We start from the raw sequence: 13,789 nt of genomic DNA, 5'->3' as shown, positions 1-13,789 counted from the left end.
ATACATGACTTGGCTAAGGTCACACAGCTAGTAAATGGCATGGCTAGGACTTAAGCAAACATCAGAACTCCAAGATCAGAGCTCCGTATGGTTGCTTTTATAAAAACAAAACTGCTAGATTCACTTGGAAGAGCAAAAGTCCCTTATAACAGGACTGGATAAGACGATGGGATCTAGTGCCAGAGGTGGAAGGAATCATATTTCATGAATGAGGAAACCGAGGCAGAGAGGCCACATGACTTGCCCAGAGTCACTCAGCTAATAAAAGTCTAAGAGTAACTTTTGAATCCAGGTTTTCCTGATTCTATGTCTAGTATAGTCTCCATGATAGCATGTAGCCAACTGAAGATATCCCTGCCATGTCATTTCAACGAGGTAGTATTTCCAGGAAGCTAAGGGTCTCTCTGACATAGTCAGCCAGATACTTACGAAATCTCTGAAATGACCATTTTCAAAGTATTCTTTAGTCTCAGCTACAGGTGACCTTTGCCTAGGACTGAGAGAGAGAATTTTGCTTTTTCTCAGAAATGGAAAATGCAGGAGTTTATGCCTGTGTTTGTGCCTGGAGCATCCTGTGGCTCTGATAACCTGCATACAGCAAAGTGGTCTGTGGCCACCCCTACTCCTCCTATTTCTCCAGAAATGTCAGCCTATCCTCTGTACCCAAGCCCTGTTGAGAATTGGGCAGTTCATGCATTGTGAATGATTGCTGTCTTCCATTTGATATAAAACACTATGAGTTACTGGTCATAAAAGCAGAAACAATGTATTTTTTTTACATATAATACAAGATGAGACCCCAGAATAGCCAGCTTAACTAAACTCTCTATGGCATTCAAAAGTCCTAGTCCTAGGAGAACTAAGAATTTCTATCTAGCAGCAAGAGACATTTTAAGTGGCCTTAAAAAACAAAATTCCTTTTTTGTCTTGGTCTTGTCCCATTTCTAAAAGGAGAGAAATGGACATGTTGAGATCCATTTTTGTTCAGATTCCATTACTTTAAATTTTCCATAAATTTCTAATAATTGAAACCTGAATAATTCAGAGGCCTGAAAAACATATGAACTATAAACAAAAAGGATCAGGGGAAAAACAATATACAATGACCATAACAATGTAAATGAAAAGAACGTGAACAAAATTGAAAAACTAAACATTATATAATCTTATTGATCAAGCTTGCCTCCAAAAAACAGTTAAAAATACAACCCTCCTTTTCTTGTAGAGATGAGAGGATGTGGTGATAAGATATTGAATATATTGGCTGGCTCAGTTAATATATTGGTTATTTTAGCTGAGTTCTTTTCCTTTCCCCAATTTTATTTTTTATTTTCTATTACAAGGGATGGCTCTCTTTGTGTTTAGACAGGGAGAAGTTACATTTGGAAATTAAGAGTGATATGAAAATAAAATATGCCAATAATTGTTCATCTCCTAATTGAGCCAAATTTTTCATTTAATTCTTTTACTCTCTCTTTTAAAAGCACTGGTGGGATGAGAAAAATGGAGGCAAGCGTTGGAACTACTGAGTTGTTGGTGACCAGATATATCTCCCAAATATTCTTAGGCAGAATATTTGTTTTAGTCTTCTTATTCAACTCAATGAACATTAATCACATACTCTTTATAAGGCCCCTGGCTAAGTGCTGGGGAACATAGAAGTAAAAACAAAAACCCAATATTCCTTTTCTTCAGGTGGCAGGATAGATACTGAGTGGCTTTGAGTGTTCTGGGGTTTTGGTTCTGTTTGGGGGCTTTTTAGGGGAAAAGAGGCAGTATGGTATGGTGAAAATGGCATTCAACTTGGAATCAGAATATCCAAATTTGAATCCCAACTGTGGAACCCTGGACAAATCATTTCCCATTTTTGAACCTTAATCCTCCTCCAAAGATGAGGTCAATCATACTTGTACCACCTGACCTTCTCTCTGGGCTGTTCAGAAAGAAGAGTTCTGCAAACTCCAAAAGATTGAGAAATGTGAATTCTTTCAGGAGTCCATGACTTTTATTTTTCTCACATCTGTTGAAAGGTGTCCAGATTAGAGGACAATCAGGGAAATGATATGCTACTAAAGGATGAGATTAGTACAGAGGATCTTTCCATTCTTTGCATAATATGTTCTTGTTTTAAAGAATTTCGAGAGTGCTGAGGCAAACTTGAGCAGCTCCTTAGTAGCCATTCTGTCTCCCTTGTCTCCCAGAGTTCCCCTCTATACCTAGAGTAATTCATGTGATGCTAACCACCTAACCTAAAGGGTGGAAAGGACCTCCAAGTCACCTAGTGTAATTACTTCCTCAATGAAAATCTCCTTGGGGTTGCAAGTTCTCTTCACCAATTCCTGGAACCTATTTATTTAGTGCCCTATTATACCCAGGCTTCCCTATGGTAACTTTAATGTTTGGGGCAGTAGCTTTGAATATCAACACATTTGCAAAGCACCTCTATGCAGAACACTGCATAGATAAGACCAGGATCCTACTGTCCTGAATTCACTAGGCTCTACTCAGATGACTATGCTCCACAGAAAAAAAGTGCTAAGGGCACCAGAGAACTCCTTAATAAAGAATTCTGTAAGGTCTAATCGTGGAAAAGATTTCATGGCACAGGTGATATGTGAATTAGACTTCAGAAAATGGGTAAGAATTAAAAGTGAGGAAAAGGAGGAGAGAGCGAGAAGGGGAGAGAAGAGAGAAGAAGGGAAAGAGAGAAGTGGAGAGAGAAAGAGAGAGAAGGAAGAAGAGGGAGAAAAAGGAAAGGAAAGAGAAGAGGAGAGGGAAGGACAGGAGAGAGAGAAAGAAGGAGGAGGAGGAGAGAGAGGGGAAAAGGATGAGAGAGGCGGGGGGTGGGTGGGGAGGAGGAGAAGGGACAATTTCAGACATTGGGCACCTAGTTAACCAGGAGAAAAGAGCATTAATGGCACTCCAGGGACAGAGGGGCTCCATTTGGCCAGAGCACAGAGTACAGGAAGAGAATACAAGGAAAGACTGGAGAGAGTATAGTTCATAGGTCTTCAAGGTTATAGAGGTTCTTGGATGCCAGGCTAAAGAAAAAATGTTTCATTCAGTAGGCAACAGGGAGCCACTGAATATTTTTGAGCATAGGAGTGCAGATCTATGCTACAAAGATGACTACAAAAGACATATTAGATTGTCCTGTAAAATTGTAATTATGGATAATGCATTGACAAAAATTGTCAGAATGCTAAGAATTTGTAATAACAAGCTAAAGGAATGCCAGGCTAACTTCATAGATCTGGCTTTAAAATTAATTTTGCCATCTGCTCTGTGGGAAATGTTCTCTAAGGGACTCTAACCCCTTCCTTATAAACACATTTCAAGCTTCAAAGTCAAGGGACACCAGACAGTATAGTGTCAAAGGACCTTTTTTCTCTGTCACCAGCAAGGTTACCCCACAAGTCACCAGATCACCTTATTGTTAGTGGGTAAGTCAGATTTCATCACTAAAGGTTTTTGAAGTACTCACTGTGGTGGTGAACTTCCCTCCATTCTTCTGGACATACAGGACGGAGTCTCGGACCAGGGTGAAGAGACTGAGTAGGACGTGTTCCATGTCATAGATCCTATACATGCCTTTAACGAGCTCTTCCAGAGAGCTGATGTACTCTCGCCAATATTTGTCTATTTCGACGACGTTAGCCAGACATCCTTGCATTACAGCACTGCAGTGGCCAGCACAAGGCTTGGCCAGTGCCAGTCCCTGACAATAAGAACAGTACCACATTTTTAGGAGCATTCGGCCACAGTCCTTGCTGAATTTTAAATGGTCAGTTGTGTTGATGACTTCAATTCCAAGATTCAGGGCTTGGAGAAAAACTCGAGTTGTCTGCAGTGACTTGGACACCTGGGTCATGATGACCTTTGGATAGTGCCCAAAGACCTGGAGGTCCCGCCTTGCTCCCCGGAGGCACTCAACCATTTCCAAGGAGAGCTCTGGGAAACCAGGGTTAATCAGATGCGAGTAGATCACAGGAAACAATCCGTCAAAAAACTCATTGACCATATCGTTGACGTGGATGTCGGAGCCAAGGATGTAGAGGGAGACATCTGTGAAAAATTCACCCACAAATTTGAAAACTTGGGGAGCCATGCTGGAGTACTGGTTTTTGAACATGGTGTTGGTATAGTTCTTGGCATGCCGGACGACAATCTCAAAGGCTTCTGCAAAACAAACAAAACCCACACATCCAGATGAGAAAATTGGAGGTAAAAATTAATTAGAGATGTCTCTATTTATATGGTGATTATGGCACAATTTGCTTGAAAAATCATTGACTCATATGCAACTTTGGTTTTGTCCATCCTCCTGTATTTATATGCCCCTAGGAAGCAATATCATTTGTGGGACAGGAAGGTCAAAAATCAGACTCACCCATAAATTCTTAAACATACAAATTATGTTTATTTAGATTTTTTTTTGGACTAGATGAAAGAGATTCTTTGCCTTAATGGCTAATTAGCCTTTATCATATTGCCTTAATAAAACTGAGACCTATTAAAGATCTCAGCTTAAAAAAGGTCAACTTCTCCCACTGCATTCAGAGCCATCTCCAGTCATCCTGCTCTCTATCTGGCCACTGACCCCAGATGGCTCTGGAGGGGAAAGTGAGGCCAGAGACCTTGCCCAACCCTCCCTCACTTCAATCCAATTCACTCTAAAGTCATGGCATCGCCTCCTTGATGTCACAGTGCTCTTCAAGAACGAAGGACAAACAACATTTCACATGAACCAGGATTCCTGTTAACATTTTAGTTTCTGTGACAATATTGATGAAAAAATAGGCTAAATGAGAAATTATGTCTCTACTATAGATTTATTTGGCTAAATAAGAATTCTATTTTCAGACTTTTCATTTTTAGACAGAGATAAAGACTTGACCACAAACTAACACCATATAACCTCATGAAGCAGTTTAAGCTCCTGAAGCCCTGGAGGAAAAGCAAGCTCTGACCCAGACATAAGAGCTATCAAGAATTTAATCATTCATTGTAGATTTTCTCCAGATAACTTTTGAGAGAACTGACAGATTAGATTGGCAGAACTAGAAATAGAATTTCTCCACAGAAAGGGTAGCTTGATGGAAAGCAACTCCACGCACCTATCTGTCCATCTTGGTACATGGCATCAAGAATGCAGAGGAGATTTCAAAGGGCACCTCTAGTATTTTCATGCTGAACAGCTGGAAGGATAACTAAGCTTCTTTGGGGCACTCAGTTTCCACAATGCTGGGGAACGTGGCTTCTCTATGGAGACCACTGTTCATGATTACATCTGCTGCTGCTACCACTTGCCATAAGGGCCAATTAGTGCCATTGGCTGGAGATAGAGACTGGTTTCACCATCTTATTTCCCCTCAAACTGTCTGACAAACACTAGACACAAATTATTTTTCTTTGAAGACCCGAATTTACATCCCCTTAAAAAAAAGAAAATATTTGGAAAAGAAACGAGTGTGTATATATGTTTGTGTGTGACGGGGGAAAGTGAAACAGCAAATCAACCAACTGTCTGATTGCCTAAGTCATTTACATGCAACTCAGTCTTTTCTTTCATGAGCTTCCTTCCACAGTGCAAAGGTCCATGACAGATGTGCTCCAGACAATCCCAATTCACGAGCCTTGAAAAATCAGATGACTTCCCCTTGTGTCTTGCCTAGAAAGCAGTGTTCCAACAGCTTCTTGGGCTCACTTAGCCCAATAGCCCTGTTACTGAAAACACAAGGGCCACTCCAGTTTACTCTCACCATCTGGCCCAGATCCTCTCCTCCCCCTCCCCCAAGGTTGTAAAACACTGTCCTTGTATTCCTGGGCTTACTATATTAGAAGCAAGTTAAGAAAAATGGCAAGGGAAGTCAGCTAGGTTTCTTCCAACAATAATTTAGGATGGTCTGCTGTTTCTGAGAAATTGGGGGGGGGAAGCTCAGCACTTAAAATCAGGAGATGTTGAATTGAAACTATCTCTAACACTTAATAATAGATCACAGTTCACCTCCTTTGAGCTTCAGTTTGATCTTCTATAAAATGGGGATATTCACACTGACCTGTCTTGAAGCAAAGTGCTTTGTAAACTTGAAGGTATGAAAGAAATCCCAACTGTTATCTGTTATTTACAAAGTGCTATCAAATGATGGTGGACAACACCCAACTATTTCTAGATTTGTATGTTTCCACTCCCTACCAATTTTTGACTCTACAAAACCTGGACCCATGAGGTCTTTGAGTTAGAAGCAATCAGGCTCTTATACTCTCTGATCTGACAGGTAGGATCAGTTAAGCACTAAGGAGGTAGAACTAAAGATGGAGCTTAATACAAGATAGTCTCAGAAATACAGCATTTGGGGTGCAAAGAGAAAAGCCACCTGCAACAGGAGACACAGAAAGAGAGAGATACTCTGACTTTGTCTTCCCTTGCCAACAATTTGAACAGCCAACAGTTCTGCAAGCAATGTAAAATGGTCCAGCCTCTGACATCAACCCAGAGGATCTGTCTTTTCCTGCTTTTTACCTGTTGCCTTCAGAAGATTCAGAGGGAGTTAGGAGCTGGTGCACTCCTCAGGACTGTAGCCTACAGCTGCTGTCTTATGGTCTTGCACAGAGTTACAGTTCACTCAGGTGCCCTGACTTGATTGTCTTATAGTGGTAAAGGAGAGACTTTAAAAGTCTACTAGGTCTCCAAAGGAGAAAATTCCCAATTAGAATGTAGCTTAGTCTAATAGATAGAAAACTGGAAATGGAGTCTGGAAAATCTAAGTTAGAATCTCCCCACAGTCTCTGTGTTTCCTTATCTTTAAAATGAGGACAACAATGACACATAAAAGAGATAATGGTGTAAAGAGTTTTTCTATATACACATATACACAAAACAAACATATGTATATATGCACACACACACATGAGTGTATATATATGTGTGTGCCAAATATAAAGGGTCTCTATATATGTACTTATGCATACATATATAAAAATATGTATATGCTTTATAATTATATACATTATGTATATAGAGAACTTTTAAAAATTGGATGCAAGATGATTTTAATAAAAAACATATTAAAAAGTTTTGTCCTTGAATTGCATATGTTGAACCTATATTTGGCTGCTTGCTGTCCATGAGAGCAGCAAGAAAAATTTGGAACAAAAGATTTTGCAAAGGTGAATGCTAAAAACTCTCTTTTCATGTATTTGAAAAAATAAAAAGCTACTAAAATAACAAAATACAATTTTTATTCTTTAATTACAAAGGGTTAAATGGTCTCTATATCATTTGCAAAAATCCAATGTACCTGAAAAATTTTCTACCTATATTTTCAATTATTTTTTAAACCAAAAAAAAAAAATCTCATTTTTTCAAAATGGTAAAAATTTGCTATTCTCCTGATGAAACAAAAAACTAGTTGTGTTTTTAGTAATTAAATGTAAATGCTGGATTGTGATGTGCAAGTTTATATTTTGTGTACATTCAAGTACAATATGGGTCATCATAATAGAGATTTTGATTTTTGACAATTAATTTTGAAAATAAAATTTAAGCTTGACAACTGCTCTAAAATGTCTAACATAAAATCCTGTTCACTGTTATTGTCATTATTTTTTGTAGATGTAGCTTAAATAGCAGTAGAGTATTCGATGTATACAACAGCAATGCTCCTGAGAAGCAGTATAGGAAGCTAAAATTCCATCCTGCTCTCCTTTATTTTTCCCCCTAAATGTTTGATAAATAAACACAATAGTTTTTATTGAGACGCAGCTAGAAAATAGTGTCATGGAGACCCGTGGTTTCCTAGAACATCCTTTTTCACTGTCTGCTTTGTGTGTATGGAAATGCCCTTTTCTGGTGTTTAAGTTCAAGATTAACACAGAAAATTAAATTCAATTGCATTAAGGAGAGAGAGAGAGAGATGCAGCATGGTATTCTGAATAGAGAGCCGAGCTCAGAAAGAGCAGGATTCAAGGGCTTTCTCAGGCACACCCTGGCTGTGTGTCTGTGGGCCAGTTGCTAAACGTCTCGGTGCTGCGAAGCAACAGCCTACGATGACACATTTCTGATCTGCATTGATAGAGCTTCCTATGCCACTGAAATCCCAGGTTTGAACTCCACTTCCATTCATTCCCTCTTCCCTCTCCCTCCCCCCTGCCGCCGCCCCCTCTTTCCCCAAACGAGCTGCTCGGTGCGAGGTAGTAAGTATATCTATCGGGTGTTGGGGGGGCGATATATAAGACAAAAACAAGCCATTTTTATTGGGGCGATACAACAGGTATAGGAGAAGTAAATACGAAATCGTTCGAGGAGGAACGGTGCATTAACAAGCAAAGAGGGGGTGGGTGGGGGGTGGGGGTGGAGTCAGAGGAGCTCGGGATTTTGACAGGCAGAGCTGTGGATTTTCCAGTGCATTCCAGGAATAGGGGGGGGAAGCTTGTGCACCCTAAGATTGGCTGGAGGTGGGATGTAAATTTGGGGGGCCAGCTAGCGATTCGGTCTGTCTAGAATGTGCCATTCCCATCCACTTCAGGGGGCCAAGCAGCTGCATTGCACGTAATTGCTCACGGAAGCCCCCCTCCCCTCCCCCGGCGCCTCATAGCAACCAGCAGCAGGTGCAGAGGGATGCTCAGCTTTTCTCCCCTCCTGCAACCTGGGTTTTCAGAGCTCCAGTGACTGTCGCCGGACCGGAGCACTGATTTTTTTCTCTTCCTAGGATCGGCCGGGAAGCGTATCTGAAGGTGTGTTATTTGGGGAAGGGGAGGAGGCGGCGGGCGGGCGGGGGGGCGGCTTTTCCCCCCCAGGAGTTTCGCCGAGGGGCGGGGGAGCAAACGTCTCCCAGTCCCCGCAGCCTAGCTCTGTGGGCAGGAGCACAGCGTAGCGACGCTTTGCACAAAAGGGAGAAAGGAAGACGGGAGACGGGAGAGGGGAGAGGTGAGACGGGAGACGGGAGACGGCGGCGGGGAGACGGGAGGGGGAGCGGGGAGACGGGAGAGGCTGCGGGGCGAACCGGGAGGGGGGGGGCGAGAGAGGCGAAACGGCGGAGGGGAGAGGCGAGACGAGATCGGGGAGACGGGAAGGTATCGCACCCCGGGGAGGAGGGGCAAGCGCGATTCTCCGCGGCGGCTCGCGGGGGCGGTTGGAATCGGAACGGGGGGTGGGGTGGGTGGGGAAGGGGAGGGGGAGGGAGAGGGAGTCCAGCTCCGCAAGGCCAAGGCCAACGGCCCACGCCAACGGCGGCGGGGGCTGCGCAGGCGCATAAAAGCCCTCCCGTTCCATAGCCTACCAGTCAGCCCCGCAGTCTGAGTGACTGGCTGGCTAAGCGGCGGGCGGAGCGGTCTGCCGACTCGCTCAGGCTCAGCCTCTTAACTCCGGCGCCTGCTCGGTCCCATTCTCATTCTCGCTCTCGCTCTCTCTCTCATCAGTCGCTGTCGCCGCTTCTCCCAGGCTGCCCGTGTGTGGCCGGCTCGCCGGCTTCTCGGCTCCGGCCTTCTCCTTGCCGCAGCCTTAGAGACAGTGGCCAGCGCCGCTGCCGCAGCAACCGCAGCCGCCGCCGCCGCCGCCGCCGCCGCCGCGCCGCCGCCGCCGCCGCCGCCGCTCCGGCCTCGGCCCGATCCCAGCCGCCGCCGCTCCGGTACCGCGCACCGCTGTCCAGATGAGATCCGGGCCCCGCACCTCCTCCGGCGCCGCAGCCCCAGGGACCGTCACGGCCATGACTTACAACTTCAAGCCTGGAGATCTGATCTTCGCCAAGATGAAGGGCTACCCCCACTGGCCTGCCAGGGTCGACGAGGTACCCGATGATGTGGTGAAACCCCCACATAACAAGCTGCTCATTTTCTTCTTCGGCACTCACGAGACGGCCTTCCTGGCTCCCAAAGACATCTTCCCCTACTCGGAGAACAAGGCCAAGTACGGCAAACCCAACAAGAGACGAGGCTTCAACGAAGGTCTGTGGGAGATTGATCACAACCCCCGAGTGAAACCCTTCAAGAAGCGCCCTGTTGCCTACGCCGAGATGGAAGGTGGGAAAAAGGAAGGGACCACTTCCAAGGGAGATGGTGAGGGGAAACCCAGGTACGGTGGAATGCCCCCCAAGTCTGCAGCTGCAGCCTCGGCATCCTCCTCAGCCGCTTCGGCCGCTGCTGGGGCTCCCAGAGGGAGAAAGAGAAAAGCCGAGAAGGCCATGGAAGCCGAGGAGACCGAGGGAGCCAAGGCCACTACATCTGCCACCACCATGACTCCTCAGGTGAGTCCCAAGAAGGGGAAACCCTGGCCTCCTCCCTCCCCTACCCCTGCCGCGGTTAGGATGAACAACCCCAAGGGGAAGGCCAAGATGTACAAGCTGACCAATCCTGGTGAAGGGGAGGGGGCTTCTGAGGAGGATAAGGGCAAGAAGAAGGGGCAAGAAGAAAAGCCACCCAAAAAGCAGCTGAGAAAGGAGGAGGAGAGCGAGAAGGAAGAAGACAAGCCCAAAAAAGATCCTGGCAAGAAAGAAATGAAGAAAGAAGTTGACCCAAAAAGAAAACTTGTGAAACCAGCCATGGCGACCGGCGTCATCCCCTCCGACTCTGAGGAGGAGGGGGAAGAACAAGAAGGTGAAAGGAAAAGAAGATTATCTCGGAACTTTGAAGTTGTACACAGAAAGGGCGCCTTAAAGGGTCAGTTTGAGAAAGAGGAGGAAGCGGAGGCCGAACCCCAAACTGCCTGTAACCTTCAGTAAAAAAATATATCTTAAAAAAAGAAGAAAAACCATCTGTGGCGGTCAGAACAAAGCAAATTCAAGCGAAACATCCAAGAGATGACCATCCTGTGACACCCAGATGCCTGTTTTTCCCACCCAGTGAAAAAGTCTTGTACCTGTATTGAAAAGTTTTTGAGAACTTTAGTGTTTATCTTCTTTTGTTTTGACTGTTAAATAAGTTCTTCTGAGGCACATTCTACCTTTCCCGCAGGTGTTTCTTTACTTAGCTTCAAAAAGGGACTGTTTGTTCGAAAGCAACAAGCTTTAAGTTGAAAAGATAGTTCTACATCAAGAATTGGAGACTTTTAAAAGGTGACTTTTTAAGCTAGGTATTGAACTGGAATTGTCATCTACTGCACCCCTGAAAAGGGGCAAGTTGTGCCCTTTCTTTGGTGTTTCTTTGCGCTTTAATTGTTTACTGTTTTCGTGGCTGTACTTTTTGTTTACAGAAATCCTTGACTTTTCTAAATGATATTTGGTACTATTTTAAAAAACAGGTTAAATTGGAATTAACTTAGTATTGCTAGTACAGCTAAATTAAAGTGGTAGAGATTATTCAGCAAAACTCTCTCTTGTTTTATTATTTCTGGGAGATTTGGGGGTTTGGGGAGGAGGTTTCCTCGGGGGAGGGAGAGGAGAGGGGTCACAAAATAGTTGGGGGGCTCACAAAATGGTCAGGGGTGTCCCTTAGTTACCCACAACTTTATCTTGTTTGGGAGGGTCCTAACTGCCAACCTTTACCCTTAGGATAGTATATCTTCCAACACTGGCCCTTGGATGGAGTCAGGGAACTTGCATGGGTGGAGGGAATCTTGGGGGTGAATTGGGAAACTTCCCTTTTTCTGGGGGGGGGGGAAGGGCCCTGACTGGGAGGATCCCACATGGGGAGGTTCCTGGAGCATCCTGCAACAAACTATAATTGGTTTGGGAGGGCTGGGGGTTCAAGCGCTGGGGCCTGATGGAGAAAGCAGTGTCCGGACCAGAAGCAAGAAGAGATGGAGGCCTCCAGGACCAAGAAGGGAGTCCAAGATGACCATCAAAGTGGGTGGTCTTGGGTGGAGTTAAACTGGTTTTAAAAAATTAGAGGGTGAGGGACAAGAGTTTTCAAGGTGGTACTTGATTCTTAAAAGCATAGCTCAATAAAGGGTAAAAACTAGGGGGGAGGGAAGGGAATAAGCATTTTTTTCACCACCTATTATGGGTCAGGCACTTTACAGACATCTCATTTGAGCCTCACAACAGTACTGGAAGATAGGTGCTATTACTGTCCCCTTTTTCCAGTTAAGGAGGCAAACAGAGGTTATGTTACTACACAGGGTCACACAATTACTAAAAGTAAGGCTAGATTTGAAATTGGGTCTTCCTGACTTCAGGCCCAGCACTCACTTTACTATGCCTCATTCATACCTTCTGTGGCATTTTTGTCCATAGCCTTCCTTAAATCCTCCATCAAGGATCTATCCCATACAGTGGAGGGCTTCCTGAGAGTCTTTAAATATTTCAACAACACTAGTGCAAAATCCCAGATCTCATCCTTTGCTTGAACTCTGTGTTGGCAAGGGATGACATCTCCTTCCCCCTTTTTCCAGATATTCCACCAAATTTTGGCAAGCAACAGATTGTTGGCAATCTGTTTCAGCCTAGGTATAAGCTCTGTGAATTTTCCATTATCTATTGGGTCTCCTTTGCTTCTATAAAATGAATATATTCCTACTTTTTAAAAGTAACTCCATTCATGCCAAGATTCCCTCCCCAAACACTGAGGTATTACTCATATTTTACAGATGAGGAAACAGAAACTTAGAGAGGTTGAATGATTTGTCTAAGGATGTATAGGTAGTAAGTGGTAGAATTGAGGTATGAGTCTCCATCTTTCTGGACTTTAAGTCCACAATTTTCCATTATAGCATGATGCCTCTGATTTTTAATAAGTGCTGATAGGTTTGCTGTGAAGGAAATGATAGTATTAAAAAATGTTAATAAAACTCATTCCTAGGTGCCCTTGCACCTAGTTTAGATATTATTTATTAGATATATTTAGTTTAGATATAAGGTCAGAGAATGAAAGTCTAAAATATACAGGAAGAAAAGATGGAAAATTAAAAAGTGTAAGAGAGAACTTTTCTGAAAAGGGAGAAAAAAATGAAAAATTTAAAAACAAATAAACAAGAATAGCTGAAGAGAAAGGGAGGAACTATTAACAGAGAAGGAAAAAAAAAGAGGGAAAATGGGTTAACAGATTTAAAAAGAGATAATAGGGAACTGATAAAAGCCTAAGGAGAAAGAGATAACAAATGAAAAGGGGGGAATAAGGGTGAGGGAAACAGTCAGTAGAAACAGGGCCATCTTAAAAACTAAAATAAATTAAAATATAGTACTGTATTTACAGCAGAAGAGGGGAGAAAACATAACTTGGAAAAAAAGACAGTTTTAGAAACAGATGGAGGAGCATATAAACCTAACTTTTATAACTTTAAATGTAAATTGATTAAACAAAACTCTACAATCTGTTGCTTATAAGAAACACATTTATAAAACAAAGTCATGCACAAGATAAAACTAAAAGTATGGGGGAGATTTTACTATGTATCAAATGAAAGTTGCCATCAAGCTATCAGACAAAGCAAAAACAATTTTTAAAAAATGAAAATGAAACTATTATGTAGAAATTCATGAAGGAAACATTATTCTGGCTTCAAGAAGATACAGAAAGTAACACAATGGTCACAGGAGATTTCAATATCTCTTAGTCTGTTTTGGATAAGTCTAACTGATTTTACAAAGGGGAAAATATGGAAATGAACAAATTGCTGGAAAAACTAGAATCAAGACATGTCATTTCCCAAATAAAGCAGCAAAAGAATATATATTTTTTCTGTACCTTACAGAACTTTTACAAAAACCTGACCATACATCATGGCACAGAGACATTGCAAACAACTGGGGAAAGGCAGAATAGTTAATATATCTTTTCTTAACCATAATGCAATAAAAATAGAAATTGGCTCACGGACCACAAACAAAAGATACAAACCCTAATGGAGACTAAA

At 43.1% G+C, this 13,789-nt stretch overlaps 1 protein-coding gene and 1 pseudogene across 3 annotated transcripts in view; one reads left to right on the top strand and one right to left on the bottom strand.

Annotated features, from left to right (window-relative positions):
• GPC3 (glypican 3) overlaps positions 1 to 13,789 on the bottom strand; it is a 742,965-nt gene that overhangs the window by 396,727 nt on the left and 332,449 nt on the right. For all 3 annotated transcript variants that reach the window (XM_074278656.1, XM_074278655.1, XM_074278657.1), the window contains one exon: positions 3,485 to 4,179. In XM_074278656.1, coding sequence (XP_074134757.1) covers positions 3,485 to 4,179 — 695 coding nt within the window. The remainder of the gene's footprint in view (positions 1 to 3,484; positions 4,180 to 13,789) is intronic.
• Positions 8,408 to 11,304, top strand: LOC141549228 (PC4 and SFRS1-interacting protein pseudogene; annotated as a pseudogene).

Source organism: Sminthopsis crassicaudata, chromosome X (assembly GCF_048593235.1).
Source record: "Sminthopsis crassicaudata isolate SCR6 chromosome X, ASM4859323v1, whole genome shotgun sequence".
Classification (NCBI taxonomy): Eukaryota; Metazoa; Chordata; class Mammalia; order Dasyuromorphia; family Dasyuridae; genus Sminthopsis; species Sminthopsis crassicaudata.
The sequence above is the reverse complement of the archived record's forward strand: the minus strand, read 5'-3'. Positions and strand labels throughout refer to the sequence as shown.